Below are 19,063 nucleotides of genomic sequence, written 5' to 3'. Positions count from 1 at the left end.
AGTAAAATCAGGCAGAAAAAAAATGTTTTAACTACGCATAAAAATCATGTATACCACCTTTTCTCTACTTGTCATCAAGAACTGTAGACAACATAGTAAAAAATAACATTGGAAAATTTAGAAAGGAAACTTCGGAGAACTGAGCTGCGTTTTTAATTTTTTTTCTTTGCATAATATAAAATAATCTGTAAAGGCCTGATGGTGGGCCTCAAGCAGAAGAAAATCTATGCATTCTTATTTTGCAGAAAGTTACTCAATTCAGTTCTAGTCTTATTTTCATTTTATCATCTTCTACACTAGAAATTGAAAGTCTACAATATAAAGTCTCTTTATTTGACTATTTAGATACAAATGTTTCTCCACTATAGACACTCCTTCTAAACATGGAGGATGTCAACTGAAGGCAAGGCTAGTGTGTTTCTGTCATTTTGCACCATTCAATATTCAAAAGCATTTGCATATATTATGGTTCCACCACAAAACCGCAGTAGACAAAAGCGCGGTCGACGAAAGCGCGTATGTGACATCATCACAGCGCGACGAAAAAGATCGAAAAATGTAAAAATAAAGCGAAAACCTTACCCTAACCCCCCCAAACCTAACCCTAAACCTAACCCTTAACCTAACGAAAAACCTAACGCTAACCCTTAACCTAACGCTAAACGTAACTCTAACGCTTTAAACCTAACCCTTAACCTAACCCTAACCCTAAACCTAACCCTTACCTTTATGTGAATCGGCTTGCTGTAATTTAATTTTTATTTCAATTTTTCAATCTTTTTCGTCGCGCTGTGATGACGTCACATACGCGCTTTCGTCGACCACGCTTTTGTGGAACGCGGTTTTGACGGGTCACGTATATTACTGTATTCTTAGAAAATGTAAAATAATATAATTCCCATAAACCCTATACATAGTTATCTGGACAATAAATATTGTCATCATTTCAGGTAAATGTAATTATAATGACTCAGTAGAATACAGAATCCAGTGAAGTTAGAGCATTACTGGGAATCTAAACAATGCACAAATAATCAGGTTTAATGCAGGCCTAAACAATCCGAAAAACATGAGCTTGTTCTGAACTAGGCCCTTATCATCTGAAAGTTCTTTTTTTTTCCATTAAAAGTTTTTTTATTAAATAAACATTAAAAACATCGGACATAGTGCACCATTTCTGGCATAAACGTTTCCATATAGTGATTAGATCTTACAACAATTACATTTTATATCCATTACATAACTGTATGTATGTAGTCAATCAGATTACCTGTCCATTGATCCTTTCTTTTATATAATTACTAATCATACAAATACATATCCGATTCCTACCTATCATACATTCTTTTTTTGTTAATTTTTTTTAATTTTTAATTTAAAACAAGTACAACATCTTTCTTTACATGCTATAGAAAGTGTGTCAAACTTTCGTGCATCTCCTCCACAGTCAACAAACATAACTCATGTTAACTCGAGCATTTTAACTCAAATATTCATACATATCACCATCATCATATATCCATTTTCATTTGACTGTAATTATTATTTAAAGATATTAATAAAAATAATAATCTTAAACAATACATGCCCACACTAGTGGAAAAAGAAAAAGTAAAAAAAAAAAAAAAGACAAAAAGAACAAAAGACAAGGCAGGGAAGAAAAAACCGAACAACAAAAAAAAAAAGAACACAGGTATATATATTATATATATATAAAAAAGTATATCAGCTGGTTACAACATGTTTTGGTGCATCTCTTCCATTAATTCATATTAATTCAAATATCTTAACTCAAATGTTTACTATATTAACATCATTATACCTCCACTTTTAGTTGACTACAGTTATTTAAACATCCTTCATCCTTAACTATGCCAAAGAATTAATCCATAACACCTGCTGACATTTCATTTACTTGTTTGTAATATCCTCTATTAACATCAAATCCTCATATCCTATTTTAGCTGAACATCCATAATATTTAATACCAAAAAGTCCATCTTCCATGCAGTATAGTTTATTATCATTCTCCCTTCTTTATGTAGTTATATCATATATCATAACATTTTCCCCATAATAATTAACATTTAACTGTATATATTTTATTTTATTTTTTAATAGTGATAATTATTGTGATTAATAACCTTTGTATATAATCCAAAAATATTTCCAACCTTCCTTTCTCATATCCAATTATTATTTATCATATCAACTCCACATTATATACATTACTATCAATATCAATTATTATTCAGCTATATCTATTACAAATAAGAGTAATTAGATTTAGCTAATTTTCAATTGTATTCTTCAATCTATCAGCCTATGTCTCTCCAATAGCAAAACTTCCTTGGCCCTGTTACCATTCTTAAAACAAGTTCCCCAAACGTTTTTATAAGCAAGTCCAAGCAGAAATATCTTCGCACCTTTTTGCTTAGGGTGCCTCTGATGTAATAACGTTGTCCTTGGCTTGTTCCACTCAATTTGTTTTTGATTTTCAAGGGTGGTATCGAAAATTCTGCAAATAATGTTTCATAAAGTATAGATTCTTTAATGCTTCTCATTCCTCCTGCAATCTGTCTTTTGAGATAAATTTTCTGTATGGCTTCCCTTCTTTCAAGCGTTGTATCTCTTTCTCTTTCTGCCTCCGAAGTAGACCAGACACCCGACGTGTCAGCAAGTTGAGAGACTTCCTTTCTAACATTCTTCATTTGAGTTTCAGGAGCACTCAAACATTCAACGCTCTCACTCTTTCTTTCATATTTTGATGTTAAAAACAAGAGATAGTCCAGTTTTTTTTCAGAATTTTCTGAAGATTTTTCATACGTATCAAACAACTTTTGAAAAGCGGAAAAAATCATTTGAAATGAATCAATTGAAGCAAGTACAGACGCCATGATGTGATGCAGAAGATATTCGCAAGTAAAGACACGCTGAGAGCTATGCAATCTTATCTGATCTTAGACCAACACAGCCAAGTAGTAAAAGTGTCAAGTTATAAGAAGCCAAAGTATAGTAAATAGGTTTACAGCCCACTTAAAGAGAGCCTGAGGGAGTATTGAAATAGAGTAAACTTTCCTTTATCCATGTAATCAGCATTCAAAACATTTAAGAAATAGGGTAACCACCAGCCATAAATCCATTAAAAAAATAATAATAATTCGGCGCTAGATTCTTCTGTTCTTTGGTTTCAATTAGCTTAGATTTTAATGCGGACCATCTCTCTTTGAGTAATAAAATCAGCTTACCAGTTGAAAACACTTCTACCATTCTTAGGGGCTGCCTGCAGTTTCGGTTAGCATACAGCTAATCCAGAAAGGGATGGCAAAAGGGGTTGAAATCCGAGCCCCCCCGAGACCTGCGAACGTCTCTGAGGTCACTGGATCTCCCCAAACCTTCACTGTCTCTCTGGGACAGCTAGGATCATAAACGACCCGTCCATTTCTTCTGGAATAGGGGAATTTCAGGAATGGCCTGAAACTCCGTCTTCTCACTGCTAAGCCCCGACTTCTTCCATCATCTGAAAGTTCTTGATCCCCCATATCTTCGTCCTCATCTACCACCGAACCTTCACTATGAAATGAAGGAAGGGGAAAAGGGGGATCCAACTGAGAAGTGGATAAGGGCCTGGATAAATAGAATGTCGAGGAGGTTGCCCCCTACATTGCAGCTCAACATCTACTCCTTGTGATATAGCTGCTGAGATCATATCCTTTATCTCAGAGGAGAGACTAAAAGGAAGGCCTTCCTCGGATCTCAGCCCTGCTGTCATGGGGTAGAATGTGGCAACTGACACCGAATGCTTAGATGCAGACACCGGAGCCAGGCCAATTTCAGGCAGCCCAGGAGGAGATTGGAGTCTCAATCCCATGTCACAGGAGTCCCTGTGGAATGGGATATCAGGAGACCAACCCTGGGTCCCTGCCCAGATAATAAGAGACCCAGGCAGAGAAAGAGATGAAAGCCTTTCCGCTGTTATGATTGGTGATGATCTGCTAGCTGTTGCAGTAACCGAAGGCTTGGATAAATGCTTCCTTTTTTGTTTATGTTTGGAGGCCCTGCCCGCAGCCACGGATGAGGTGTCTGCCCGGGCTCTATTACATGTGGTCTTAGTAGTGAACCTCCCCAGCCTAGCGCTAGTCTTGGCGGGTTCTGCTGTGGCAAGGGAAATGACTTTGCCCCAGAGCTTCTATCAGAGATAGAGCAGTCTGCCATTATCTTGGCCTTATGATGAAGGGAAAGCCCAATTGGTAGACCCAAAGCTCCCGACTGATCCAAGGACCCGATTGAAGAGGGGGATGCATCACTGCTGTTTGCCACTTTCAACAGCACCAAAGAGCAAACTGTAAAGAAGTTGTTGCTATGCGTTGCTGGAGCAAGATTACACGCGACCACACTGCTGCAGACCTCACAATGGCAGCGACTCTCCCAAACCGCATAATTAATGGCTGTTATGATGTCACTGCGGCTTTCAGCGCAAAAGCCAAGCTGCTCCTTCTTCAGCAAGGAAAGATGGCATGAAATTTAAAAGTTGCCTCAAAGATGGCAGCCTGCCCTGATGAGCGAAAACAAAAATGACCACCCGCAATGGCAGCGGTGGGTCGACGTGTGCCATTAAGGCGACCTGATCTCTCTCCGGCATTCACGCATGCAGATGTTGAGTGTGAGTGGTGAACTGACTCTCAACCACAGCAGACAAACAGGCGAGGAACCGCCCCATGGCTCCACTCGTTGATCAAGAATTCGCAACCTTAATTTATCCTTGCAGAAAATAAACAGCGCCCAGTTTCCTCAGGGTACATGAGCACCTGAATCAATACGGGCGGCTGCCCGTCGGAATGGGAAGCCACCCCACTCCGCTGCAGACCAGGGAAAAAAGTCTCTTGAACCGAAAGGTAATAAATGCTAGCCAACTGAAATAACGCTAAAAATTTAACTAATTAAGATATTATGAGTTAAAATATTGTCTATTGTCCTAAAGAAAATATTTACATTTCTTCAGGTTAAACTGAGTTAAAAAACGGAACTCTACGAGTCAGAAGAGGTGTGGTCAACAATTTCATAACTCAGTCTCTAGGCTAATGGACAAAGTTAACCCATGCTTGGATTCTCCAAGCAGCACACAGGAGAATGAAAAATGTTTGAAGCAAAAACTTAACAAGTTTTATTTTCACAGTTTTTGATCAGTTTATGTGTATGTTTAAAGCTACCAGACCTAAACAATAAAAACACAGTTGAAAAGATATTTATATAACTACTGTAACTGTATTTATAAATAATAAATATATATTTATCGTTTTCATAGTACATATTTATGAATAAAATATTTTATACTTTGTTCCCTCTTTGTGACATTAACACTCACATTGATTTTTCTTGAAATAACTTTCTGTTAAATCCTTTCTGGACAAAAGGCATGAATTATTGCGATCTTCTGCTTACTACATGACCTTATACTTTGGAATACTCCCGGCCTTCCGCAAAGCCACCAAGTCCTGGCTGTTCCAGCAGGCTGCGGGGAGCTGAGAAGCATTTACCTCCACGGAAATTGTGAATGTTGGTTTTGTTTTTAATATGTTGTCTTTGTCTCGTTTTTCCCCTTTCCCTTGTCTTTTGTGAGCCGCCCGGAGTCCTCCGGGAGTGGGCGGCATACAAGACAAATAAATAAATAAATAAATAAATAAATAAATAAATAAATAAATAAATAATACTGATGTAGCATTAAGATAAATATGAAACAGAGCCTTCTTGGAAAAACACACCAATCACTTACTTGTCAGCTATGCTGCTGGTCTCATCATTACTAATTTTATTAAAACACTTTGGTACTGATATGCTTGCTGATACTACAGGTGCTTGCTTCTTTTCTATTTTCACAGAACTCTTCTTGGGAGCTGAAAATGAAAACATAAAAGACATTCCAAATTACAGATAGTCCTTGTCTTAAGACCATTGATTTACCAACTATTTGAAGTTATGACAGTATTTAAAGGGGACCTGCAACCAATCCTTACATTTACAATGTTTTCAGTGTCCTGTGATAATGTAATTGCCACCTGCAACTTTCCTAGCCAGCTTCCAATAAGCAAAGTCAATGGGGAAGCTGGCTGGGAAGGTTGCAAGCCAGTCAACCTTCTTGCTGCAATCAGATTATGATTGCAGCAAGAAAGGTCATAAATTAGATATAATCATGTGATGCCACATTTAATGACTGCACTGCTTAATGATAACTTTTCTGGTCCCTACCATGGTCTTAAGTCAGGTATAAAATCAAAGGCATTAAACAGAATCTGTTATCAGCCAAAAAACTAATCTCCCTGCTAAAATTATCAAGAGGTTAGAATTATGATAATCTCACTTACAGTATATGGAATGCTGATTTGTAGGCATATTTTCTCTTTACAGGTAGTCCTTGACTTATGACTATTCAATTAACAATGGTTTGAAGTTATGATGGTCTCAGAACAGGTGATTTAAATACTATGTGATTGCAATTCAGATGCTTGGCAAGTGGCTTCTATTTATGATGGCTGAAGCTTCTTGTGGTCATGTGATTAGCATTTTTAACTTTCCCAGTTGGCTTCAACAAGAAAATTCAATTGGGGAAACTGCATTTACTCTTCATGTGATTCACTTAATGATCAGTTGCTTAAAGTCAACAGTGATTCATGTTAACAACTACAGTAAAAACCAGGCCCGGTCACATGATAGTGTACTTAACAACCACATCGTTTTTGATAGCAATTGAAATTCAGGTCCCAATTGTGGTCAGGGACCTCCTATATCCGTGATGGTGAACCTATGGCCCGTGTGTAAAGCACTGTAAAGCACATTGTATCAGTCTAAGTGCTATTGCTATTCTCATCAGTCACCACTTGTTCAGACTCTTATAGGAAGTATATGACATTACTTTCTCTCTTAATATAGCACTTTGATTATATTATACTTCTTTTCTTATAAACAAGTACCATATTTTTCAGAGTGTAAGAAGCACCAGAGTATAAGATGCACCAAGATTTTGAAGAGGCAAATTAAAAAAAAAGTTTTTGCACTCTGCAGACCTCCCAAAAACATTTTTTTAAAAAAGGCATACATAGCCTTTAAGAGGCGTATAGAGTGCTCCTGGGAGCTTGGGGGGGGGGGGGGAATTGAGCAAAAAACGACCAGTTTTTCATTCATTTCTGCCCTCTCCAGCCCCCAGAAACACTCTGAAAGCCCCCTAAAGGCTTTGCATGGCCATTTTGGTGAAGAGGCAGGGTTTCTGGAGGCAAAAAAGGCTATATTCAGTGTATAAGATGCACCGATTTTCAGCCTCTTTTTTGAGGGAAAAGGGTGCATCTGATACTCTGAAAAATATGGTACTTTCTCCTGCACTCTTAAATTTAAAAAAATTGGAGACAGGTTTATGGAATTCTTTTTTAAAAAAAGAATCACCTCAAATAATTGATAACGTTTGCTATTTCATTGGTCTTACTCCATGCAGAAATGGTGGTATATTTCAAACTTACCAAAAAAACTAGAAATTGACTTGCTGGATGGCTTAGAGGAATCTGGAATTTCTTCTTCCTTTGCATTTTTATCTGTTTTATGCTCCACCAATGTTGCATTCTCACTTTTAACTTCTTCCACTTCTATCAGTTTCTCATTGGTTTTATCTTTAGAATCTGTTTATAAAGTAGAAATCAAATGTTCAACATTATCTGTAGAAAATTGAACTAAGTTTGCTTTGATTTGCTTTTTGATACCTATTTTTGATACCCAAGATAGTTGCAAACTGCTTCTGTGAAACAAACATTTAGAGAACAAACTTGAACTTGAAAAGCCTACAGAAGATCTGAAGACAAGGCAAATTCATGTAAACATTGACAAACATGACTGGACACTACAATATATTATATTTTATGAAAAATATGTTGCAAACTAAAACTGTGCACCTAATTTAGAATATATAAAAAGGCATGGTAGTTTTAGTGACTGAGTCAAACATAAGCTTATTCTCTGTGTAAACTATATTTACACAGAAATAATTCAGAGAAACTTTATTCCAACCCCCCCCCCCAGGAAAAGTTCCATCTAATATTTTAGCCCAGCTTATAGCCAGTCACTGAGTCATCCCCTTTTGAGTCTCTCATATTAATCACTCTCTTCTAATAACCAGACAATAAGGTGCTCACCATCTCCATCAAGGTTTTCCTTCCATCTTTTACTACTGTGGTTTTCATGAGAATAACTACTGTCATCTTCCTCTGGTTTACGTTTAGAAAGCTGCTTGCGGGCTAAAGGTAGAATAAATTTCATTTGCAATTAAACTGTCACTACTTTTCCCAACATTTAGGAAACTTTTGCTACCCTTAAAGCAAATAAGAGATCATAGAGATTGATATGCTGTATTTAATTCATATCAAGAGTTCTGCCTATATAATTTTTTTACCAAAAAGCCGTCTTAAAGAAAAAAAGATTTACAAAAATGGTAAGATACAGATCAAGAAAATAGTTAAATGTTAAAGGATGTCTACAGAATGTCACACAAAACCTCGTTATTCTAGATGGAGAGTGTGAATTTCCTCTGCTTTTCTGATCTTCCTCAAAGTTCTCCTTTCCAAAACTCAATGCAAATGTTTCTATGTAGCAAACGGGGAATTGGAAGCAGGGAAGTAGACCTCAATTCTGGATTGGGCTTTGTGTAACATGTTGAGAACTGACCAAGGCATGTTATCCTAATTTATTCAAAGGTTGTTTGAAGTAATAGGAAGGAAATAATGCCTGATGACACTGCTAGTACTGTAGTTTTTGAGGGCTACAAAAGAAAATTAGCAGATATTACTAAATGGTAAATTTTATCAATGTTGGGGTACAATTAACATTCAAATGATAATCACAACTTTCCACATTTCTAAAAATTCAAAGAACATTTCTCCATTATATTTAATAGATTAATTCTGATTGAGGACTGGCACTGCTTGTTGCCATTTCTAATACACCAAACACGATGAAATAAGGAGCCTATAATAAATGTCTATCAAAATCAAATTGAGCCAAACTGCTTTGATGGATCAGTAATTAAGGTTCCATTCTCATCCAGCTTTCTGCAATTTAAATGGATGGACTTCAGCTTACTAAATTCCTCAACAACATGGAAAGTTGTGGAAGACTGTCTAAAACCAGAACTACTCTCTAAGGTCAAGATTTCCTAATTCTATTCGAACGGCATAATAGTTTTTAAAATAACAATGTTAGAATTAAAGTACAAAGATATCAAAGTGGTGTAGCAGTTTCCCTACACAAACTTTTCTGAGTTGGATTATTAAGAGGGTGAATTTACCAGTTTTGCGCCTTGGGATACTGACAGATGTGGCTGAATTGGAGGTAATTGGGCTGATACTTGGAGAGATGCTCTCTTCAGAGATCTTTTCTTCAGAAACACAGTCAGGGCTCTAAAAAGGGATATAGATAGAAAGAATAACCACAAATAAGCATAACCTTGAACATTACAATAAAAGAGGAACAAACCAATGTTTATTATAACTTTTATGTTAGTCTGATAAGAGCAACCTAGCTTGAAATATGTGCTACAATTGAAATTAAATGAGAAACCCAGCTCCCAACAACTGGGCAATTACAAGTAAAAACATATGTTAAAAATAAAACCTCTATTCTTGAAAGATGAAAGCAGAAAATCTTCATGAAGAATTCAAAGAGTTTTCCATGATTAATCTGTCAAAGATTAGGATGTTACAGGAACAGACTTACCAACTTGTTGTCATCTGCTTGTGCATCCTTTCCATCTAATTCCACAGGATCATCTTCATCATCACTCTTAAGGACCTTAGGTTTTTTTGATGCACATTTCACTGTGAAGTCTTCACAGAGTTCTGAATCATTTACTAATTTCCTAAGAACCAAATAATTAGCAATAATTACTGAACTACTAAATATCATGTTTATTACATATATAAATATTGGTTAAAAGTCAGTTATAGACAGATACAGATGTTTCAGCAGCAAGAACTGTGTATTCAAAATCAGTATTCTTTGGAAGATTTGGCCCAAGAATCACTGTAAGAGTGCCTAAGACAATGAATAGACTTGCAGTATAAGTACATATCTCAAAGTAACTCACTTTTGTGAACTAAGCACATCTTCCAAGTTGCTGTCTTCTGTTTTTTCTTTTTCAGACTTTACTCGCGCTAGAGGCTGGAAGAATGATCTGCTCAGACATAAATAAACATGATTATACATATTCTTTCCTATTCTGGGGGCTACAGAGTATATAATTATTTTTATAAGAGAATGATATCATAGTTTTGGGCAGCTTTCCAGTTCAAAAAGCCATCTTTTGTAACAAAGCAAGTACATAGAGACACACTGGAAAAGTACACCCAAATAAAAGGGCAGATAAATATATAATAGCAATAGCAAATGCTGCCTCTGCAAAGAAGCTGAAGAAATGTGACCCACCTAGCAGCTTAAGAAGGTCTCACAAGCTAACTAAAAAATGGCATGACAAATGACAACAATGGTGCATTGGAATATCTGCAGAAACCATTTTCCTCCAAGCAAGAACTAGTAGGACCACAAGGCAAAGTAATAGAAAATGAGGAAGTTAAAGTGCTGTGGGGCTTTAGAATTCAAACAAACATCTGCCCCATAACAGTCCTGTCAATAAGAAAGACAAAAAAGGCTGGATGGATGTTGCAGTTCATGGAGACAGCAGAATAGAAGAGAAAGAACTGGAGAAAATCCCAAAATACAAAGCCCTGCAAATAGATGTGGAATGATTGTGGCAAAAGAAAACAAAAATAAAATGGAGAGATAGAACAACCTTAAGAGCATGTTGGGTTTAATCCCAAAACAATTGGAGCACCACTTGAACACCATCAACTCTTACAAAATGAATTGTAACTGCAGTTTTACATAGAACAGTTTGCATTTTGTAATGATACCTTTAACATTAAACAAGATCTGGCTATCCCAGGTCCTTGGGAATGATTTGATAGGTGGATAAACATGCCAAAGCCAGTCTTAAAATATGGCTAACCAATCATAATGATGTTTTAAAAAAATAATTGATAAAGAAAACCTTTAGAAACATTAATGTCTTTGCCCAACCACTAAAGAAGACAGGGTGCTATTACTTTGGCATTGTTTCTACTCATGATGAGTACATAACTCAACTAATTTGTCCCAAAGGAAGTTGTAGTCTTCAAATGTACAAAAAACTATATTTATTTTTTTAAAGATGATACATTTTTCTATGCTTGAAAACATGTTTGTTGTTTTTTTGGTTTCTTTTTTGTAAGCCACTGAGTGGCACTGCTTGAGTTTATAGCCATATAAACCGTATAAAAAATAAATAAACAAAGTGTTGCTTGAAAAATAAGATTACCTTAGATAATCACTATATTTGTTAAGTATTTTAATTGCTGATATGTTCTTTTTACATACTTCAAGAAATTGTTAACATTTTAAAAAAGTAGTAATGCTATTCAGTCCAGAAAAATCATTTTACAGTTAAACACTTCACCTCATTGTTTCAAATGTGGCTTGGACATCAGAAATGAAATATTTCAACTTTATACTACTATACACCCACTACTACTATTTGCTTACAGATATCATACTGTCACATACCTTATGTTGCTCTGCATTGTAGAGATCTGGATTTTTCCTTAGTTCATCTGTTCACAAAATAGCATAAACAAATTCATGGATTATCATATGGATTATATTCTACTTTCTTTCAAGATACAGCTGAAAGAAAATGAGATAGACTGAATTTGAGCTGTGTAAAAATGTAACCTTTGGAATTCCATCAAGATGTAGTGATGGTGACAAACTTTGATAGCTTTAAAAGAAGGTTGAATAAATTCATGAAATGTGTGTCTATCAAGTTTTTGGAAGACTTGATCCTTCCTTTGCCTTAGAGATATTATGCCTCCCTATACCAATTTCAAAACAAAAAGAACAGGTCTCCCACCACCAATCATCGCTACTACCTATCATCGCCTCCACACACCGTTTTCGGCCTCTGCGTGACCCATTTTCGGCCTCCATGTGTCCCATTTTTGGCCCGTACCAGGCAGCAGGAATAGGTGGTGGCGATCCTCGCCGCCTGGAATGTGCCAAAAACAGGATGCGTGGAGGCCAAAAATAGGATGCACGGAAGTGGTGGTAGGTGGCAGCGCCAACGGCACTGATAGGTGGCGGCAATCCCCGCAGCCTGGAACAGCTGATTGGTGGTATTCGGGAGGGGGGGCAGATCCAACTGCCAATCAGCTGTTGGTGCTAAATCAGGCTGTGCTGAAGCTGACAAGGCTGTTTGCTGCAAGGAGGCAAACTGCTGGGGGGCAGAGGGAGATTTTTTTTCTTGTTTCCCTCCCCAAAAGCTAGGTGCATCTTACTCTGGAGTATTTTATAGTCTGAAAAATATGGTATTTAGCATCTCCTTGAATACATATAATGGAGTAGAACCTGCTACTTTCTACTTCTGGTTGGTTCCACTTCTAACATTTGAGGAATTTACTGTTCTCTAATCTATTGTTCTACATTCTGAAATGAGGGAGAACAGGTCTTAAACTTCTAAGTTACATCCTTTCAGATTTTGAAGAATGTTATTCATCTTCCACTCACATACCTTTTCTCAGTTTCTTTAATCTCTCTTAAATCTTATTCCTGTTGTTATTCCTAAAAATATTTAATGATTTTAGCACACAATTATATATCTACAGTTTTATTTATTTTTATTTTGTGGAAGTTGCCTGAAAAAAACTTTTCAATATTACTTCTCACTGGACAAGTGAGCTGTTGCAGACCTTGTCCATAAAATGGATAAACATGACAGCATATTATAGCACTACACAATGGAAACAAGCAGTTTTCAAAACATTTCTGAAATAAAAGCACAATGAAGATGCTAAAATGGCATCTTTTGCAGGATTTCTTGAATTGTATAGCAGAGAAGTGCTCAACTCTCTTAAAAATCATAAATTTTAATATAAATTTTAAATCATAGTATTACAAAATGACATGCAAGTCCACAGTTTTTTATATTTTAATCAAAACTGAAATAACAAAAAAATCAGGTAAGCTAGAACCAGGTAACTTGGTTCCTTCCATATACTTTCCATGTGTAAGATATCAACATGCTGTTCTAGTTTGATTAAATGGGGGGTGTCATTTTATTTGGAGCATTAGCTAGCTATATTCTAAGATGGTTTCTTAAAGAATAGTTATAAGTTCCCAAGGGTCTGCAAAATGAAACTTTTTTGCCAGTCTATGTTGAAAAATAACAATGTTAAAATCCCATCAAACAATTGTGAAAAGGAGTAATGGCAGTGAATGCATCAATTTTAATTTTAGCAATAGCACTTAGACTTATATACCGCTTTACATGCTTACAGCCCTATCATGGCAAAAATGTATAAATATAACCTATATAAACAAAATCAATTTTGACATCCACCACAATTATTCAAAGTGGGAAAGGGTAAGAGAAAAAATATTAAGAAATACTATTCTAAAAGATCAGTTGTAAGACATTTTGGGATGTGTCATTCAAATCTAATGGCATATAGGTCAATTATATTTAAGATGGTGTCAAGTATTAAATACTTTAATTCAGAAGCTTTGCACAGGTACCTTGGAAAATTCATTAAAGATATACTTTACCTGGATTGCTGCTAAGTTCTAGTCTATCATAGCAGTAATATCAGCATTAGCATAATATCAGCATTAGCGTAATATGACATTGTTAGATTCCTTCCTCCAAGAACTCAAGCAGTTATAATACTTCCCCTTAATTCTCTCCCCCAACAATAGCACTGATGATAGATAGGCTGCATTTGTATTCTACTGTAGTTAAAAACTGCTATTACTCGCAATAATTCAGTTGGAATTCAATGAATCTAATAGAGATGTCTAAAATCTCTGCTACTATTAAAATGTAGCGTCTTTTCTTCTGCACTGAACTATTTATAACATTTGCCATACTAGCAAATAAAAGTTAAAGGGGCTTTCTCTATTCTTCTATTCCATATTATTTACACAAAATAGGAAGTATGTGGAAGAAATCACAACTGACTATGTGTGTATGTATGTTTGTACAGTTTTTTTATTCCATTTCTCTCACTTAGCACATTTTTATTGTTTAATATATATATTTTATTATGTTTTCATTCTATACAATCACATATTCACTGTGCTTAATCAGGGCATATAACATTGAGTAATAAACACGGCCTTCACTTATATAGAAAATGCCCTCTACAATACAAACCCAATATACCACCTTGGCCCGCCATACACCCTCTTTCAACCCCCTCCAACTTTCATTCTTCCTTCTCACACACCCCTCTACGCCTACTTCCCCTCCCCTTCTTTCTAACCCTAACCCTATCACTCCCTCTAATCCATTCCCTCCCTCCCTTCTCCTCCTCCTCTCTCTCACCCTCTCCACCACCCTCCTTCTTCTTTCACTCGACTCTTTCCTTCGGTATATTTCTATTACCTTCCAGTATATTCGGTTTGTTCTATTTTCGCACTAACATTGAAAAGCCACAGTATACAAATACAATCATAGAATTTAACACATATTGTATTTCCCCCCTCCCCCCTCCCCCTAAATCCCCACCTCCCTTCCCTCCCCCCCCCCCACTTCCCAAAGACTATACGTGGTATAACTTTTGGACAATCACAGTCTAAAATATCTCTACATTGAACTCAGCTTCTTACTGTTACCCAAATTTTAAACAATTTAAATTGTTACTGATACTAAGCATAAGCTATCTGGAGTTTCTTAGTCCCATATTTACTTTTTATGTAATCAATCCATTACTTAGCACATTTTTAATAAGTGCAAATCTGCAGGACAAATACTTGCAAAAAGGGTCCCTAGACTTTCTCATTCATTTCACACACACACTTGGAAAAATATATACAAGAGCAAGGGAAGAAATAATCCCACAGAACATATACGAAAGAACTAAGTCTGAAAACGCCTTTTCAATGTTTTACAATGTTGCTTTCCTTTCCTTTTAAGTCATCTTTGTAATATATATTTCTTATAAGATGAGCAGTTTTATATCGATTTTTATTTTAAAAATGTCACACGCCATATCCTCCCCATAAAATTTACCACAGTAATTTATACAAGAGCATATACAAATAGAATAACATTATAAAAATGATCCTTGGGGACTAATAGTTCTTTTTGAGAGGAATGGATAGCTCTTTCTGTTATTTAGCTTGCCTCCATCTCCCCCCTCTGTCTGTTCCCTGCCAAATTTGACACTCAGGTAAAGGCAAGGCCTGACAATAGCGGCAAGTAAATACGTTACAAAACGCACCTCACCGGGCATCAAAAGATAATGAGCAATCGAAATAAACGTCACCGACAGAAAAACCCTTTCTTTGCCACCCGTCCAGCAGCCACTATAAGAGAGACAAGAGCTAATACGTATAACAATACTCGAAAGTCCCGCTTATGTAGAAAGAAAAAAGAGGTAGGTGTATGTGTGCGTGGTGGGAAGTGCTATTGACAAGAAGAGTTCATAGGGCACCGTTCCCGCCATTTCCTTCCGCGCGATTTTTAGAGAGGAAATCACCATTATTCAGTTCTATCCTGGACGCACGAAATATTCCCGCCAAAAGTATCCCCTCCCCCACGCCCCGGTCGTGCGAAAGCTCCTTCGTCAGCCCCACAGTGGGGACAAGCTCTCTCTCTCGCGCGCGCAAAAAGTGAAAAAGAATTACCTGCCTCAGCTTCAATGGCTCTCCCTAACCTAACAACACGCCGCCCATTTTTTTTTCGCGCGAAAACACAAGCTAGCAATCGGCGGGAAAAAACAACAACCCAGCGACCGGGATCCTGACGTCACACGTCCGCGACGCCTTGATAAAGCTCTGCATATAATAATGTCCCTCATTTTCTTTCGTCATTCCTCCCCACCCCTCCAAGCCTGCTGGGAAAGGATGGTCTTGTTTGAAAAAAGTCTCGCTCATTTCTGTTAACAGAAGGACTTTGAAAAACTTCTGAAATTGCACACAGAGAAGGAAGGGATGTCTGGGAAGGAACTAGGGTTGGAAAGCCTGATAGAAGTGGCTGGCGCTCTCAGTGTTGGAAGCTCACAAAGCTTTGCCCTTTCTCGCCCCTTTCGATCCTGCTGTACGGTGGTAGTGATTTGTTTATTTAGCGAATGACATATAATGTCAGGAAAATCTCCAAACCTAGACACAATGCAATCCTGACGGCCTAAACTGCTAGCTCGGTATGTTAGGCCCTATCCTTGGTACAACTCGGGAGCGAACTAGCTTACAGCAGTTGGCGCGAAGCTGGGGCAGTTGCCTCTTCCAGGTCCAACGCCGGCTTCCGCTCTTCGCGCACACGAACGCAGCTAGGTTTTTTCCCCATAGAAGTAGTACCCATTTATCTACTAGTGGAGAGAAATTGGTCTTTTAAATCAAGTCAATTTGAGAGGCCTTGGGGGTGGTGCCTGATCAGCTAGAGAGCTAGAAAGAAGAGAAAGGTTTTATGTTTTTTGGCGCAACAGTTTGGGATGATTTCCGTGAGGGAATTATTGGCATGCCGGATGAGGGAGTTGCCTTAAACAAAGTTGATGGTTATATTGTTTGGAACCACGTTGGTTGGCCCCGCCAAATCTACTGTGACAATATTTCCAAAGTCATTTCATGGGAGCAGCAGTGGCTTGAGCTTGGGTCAAACGGAGTATTTGTGAAAAATAGACAGAAGATGCAACCCCCATTTCCCATTGACTGATATGTATTCAGATTATTTAGGTTGTCTAGCTCGTGTTTGAACTCAGTAGATTTCTGATAGACCCACTATGCAATGTGTTTTTGAAAGCAAATGGAATTTCAAGTATGATCCCTCACCTCTCTTGTTGTAGGAACAGAAACGCACAATAAGTGGCAGGATAGATTATTCTGCAAACAACTTATTCCTGAAGATGTAAATGTCTTTGAATAAGAACTGGTTTTTCACTACCCTTGCTCTGTTCTGCAATTCACAACTCAAGTACTAGTTTGATGTGACATTTTTGCTAAATTAAGTTGTTATAAATTCCACGTGAACACTTGCATATGTTGCTACATACATTCCTATATTTTCAAAGCCACATGCTTGTTGAAAAAGTTTTTCCATAATGTTCATGTATTGAAATGATTTCTGAAGCTTTTATGAAAGTTCCAGAATTTGGTTTATTGGTTAATACTGAAATTTATGGAAAGGTGGGAGAGTCCTTTAAATATATATACTTCTTTCCATTCTCAGGTCTTTCTGAAATGGAGACTGGAGACATAGGTCCATTAATGGCTGCTGGTCTGTAGAATTATTTCTAGCCAGGTTTTCAAGACCAGTTGTCTCAGGTAAAGCTGTACTTGAGAACTTCAAGCCTCTGCTTCTGCTTCAATTGGAAGACATCATACATGTACAATATTGATAGTTTAAACATGTACCTGGACTTTATCCAAAGATAACTTAAATGATCAGGCAATTCAGTGTCTTCAAGATCTTAGGCAATGGCAGAGAATCTACAAAGCTGAGAATTGATGTGTTAGATTGTTGAGATCTCATGGTTTTTCAGTTGTAGATGTTCTATTATCCATTTAAATTACAAAATCAGTGCTATGATCTTAATATCAGCATTACCCTTCAGGACATATTTGAAGCATCTGAATATTTTTCATTCTAAATTCCTCACTGGAAAACATTTGTGAGAACTTGGGGCCAATTTTGATATCTTCCTAGATATCTTACTAAATGATCAGAGTTTGCAGGCCTGTCCATAAGTGAAGTGGGTGACTCGGCTGTGCCATTGTTTAGCAGAGATGCCAAATAGGCTCATGATGAGTTTACAGATTCAAAAGCTGATATGAAGGATGAAAAATAAAACCATCTTGACACCTGGGAATTCTATGACTAACATAATCTGAGAAATCTGTGAGTTCTATAGTGTCTTTGAGGAACTTTGTTTGTTTGTTTGTTTATTTATTTATTTATTTGTCTTGTATGCCGCCCACTCCCGGAGGACTCCGGGCGACTCACAAAAGACAAGGGAAAGGGGGGAACGAGACAAAGACAACATATTAAAAACAAAACCAACATTCACAATTTCTGTGGAAGTAGATGCTTCTCAGCTCCCCCCAGCCTGCTGGAACAGCCAGGACTTGGTGGCTTTGCGGAAGGCGGGGAGGGTAGTAAGGGTTTGGATCTCAACAGGGAGCTCGTTCCAGAGGGCCGGAGCTGCAACAGAGAAGGCCCTCCCCCGGGGAGTCGCCAGCCGACATTGGCTGGCAGATGGAATCCAGAGGAGACCCAACCTGTGTGATCTAATTGGTCTGAGAGAGTTAATCGGCAGGAGGCGGTCTCTCAGGTACCCAGGTCCGATGCCATGTAGGGCTATATAGGTAGCGACCAGCACCTTGAAGCGGATTCGGAGACTAATAGGTAGCCAGTGCAGCTTGCGGAGGATAGGTGTAACGTGGGTGTACCTTGGTGCACCCACAATCACTCGCGCGGCTGCATTCTGGACTAATTGGAGTCTTCGAACACTCTTCAAGGGCAGCCCCATGTAGAGCGCATTACAATAATCCAGTCTTGAGGTCACAAGGGCGTGAGTGACTGTCTGAAGGGCCTCCCGATCCAGGTAGGGTCGCAATTGGTGCACCAGGCGAACCTGGGCAAAGGTCCCCCTGGTCACAGCCGACAGATGGTGTTCTGTGGGTCCAGGAGGACTCCCAAATTGCGAACCCTCTCTGAGGGGCGTATAATTTCGTCCCCCAGCCTGAGAGATGGAACAGTTGGACAGTCTTTGGGAGGGAACATCAGAAGCCACTCGGTCTTGTCTGGATTGAGTGCCAACTTGTTTGTTCCCATCCAGACTCTAACAGCTTCCAGGCACTGGCACATCACTTCTACTGCTTCGCTGAGTTGGCACGGGGCAGACAGATACAGCTGCATATCGTCTGCGTATTGGTGATACTTAATCCCGTGCCGGCGTATGATCTCACCCAGCAGCTTCATGTAGATGTTAAATAGGAGGGGGGA

General features: G+C 37.9%; 1 protein-coding gene across 4 annotated transcripts in view; it reads right to left on the bottom strand.

Moving 5' to 3' along the window:
• The window catches only part of LIG1 (DNA ligase 1), a 30,947-nt gene extending 14,504 nt beyond the window's left edge, over positions 1 to 16,443 (bottom strand). Inside the window, exons 1-8 of one of the 4 annotated variants that reach the window (XM_087713721.1) lie at positions 16,314 to 16,443; positions 11,632 to 11,678; positions 10,121 to 10,207; positions 9,751 to 9,892; positions 9,323 to 9,434; positions 8,175 to 8,276; positions 7,509 to 7,664; positions 5,774 to 5,894 (exon numbers count right to left, since the gene is read on the bottom strand). In XM_087713721.1, coding sequence (XP_087569847.1) covers positions 5,774 to 5,894; positions 7,509 to 7,664; positions 8,175 to 8,276; positions 9,323 to 9,434; positions 9,751 to 9,892; positions 10,121 to 10,207; positions 11,632 to 11,648 — 737 coding nt within the window. In that variant the 5' untranslated portion in view covers positions 11,649 to 11,678; positions 16,314 to 16,443. Of the gene's footprint in view, positions 1 to 5,773; positions 5,895 to 7,508; positions 7,665 to 8,174; positions 8,277 to 9,322; positions 9,435 to 9,750; positions 9,893 to 10,120; positions 10,208 to 11,631; positions 11,679 to 15,344; positions 15,502 to 15,750; positions 15,899 to 16,313 lie in introns of those variants that run through there. The other 3 variants (XM_087713719.1, XM_087713722.1, XM_087713720.1) reach the window with 3 other exon arrangements.
• Between the last annotated feature and the right edge of the window lie 2,620 nt (positions 16,444 to 19,063).

This window comes from Thamnophis sirtalis, unplaced genomic scaffold (assembly GCF_051295495.1).
Source record: "Thamnophis sirtalis isolate CommonGarterSnake01/CBP01778 unplaced genomic scaffold, rThaSir2_p1.2 scaffold_4, whole genome shotgun sequence".
Lineage (NCBI taxonomy): Eukaryota > Metazoa > Chordata > Lepidosauria > Squamata > Natricidae > Thamnophis > Thamnophis sirtalis.
Note: the sequence above shows the minus strand (reverse complement) of the source record. Positions and strands in the feature narration are given on the sequence as shown.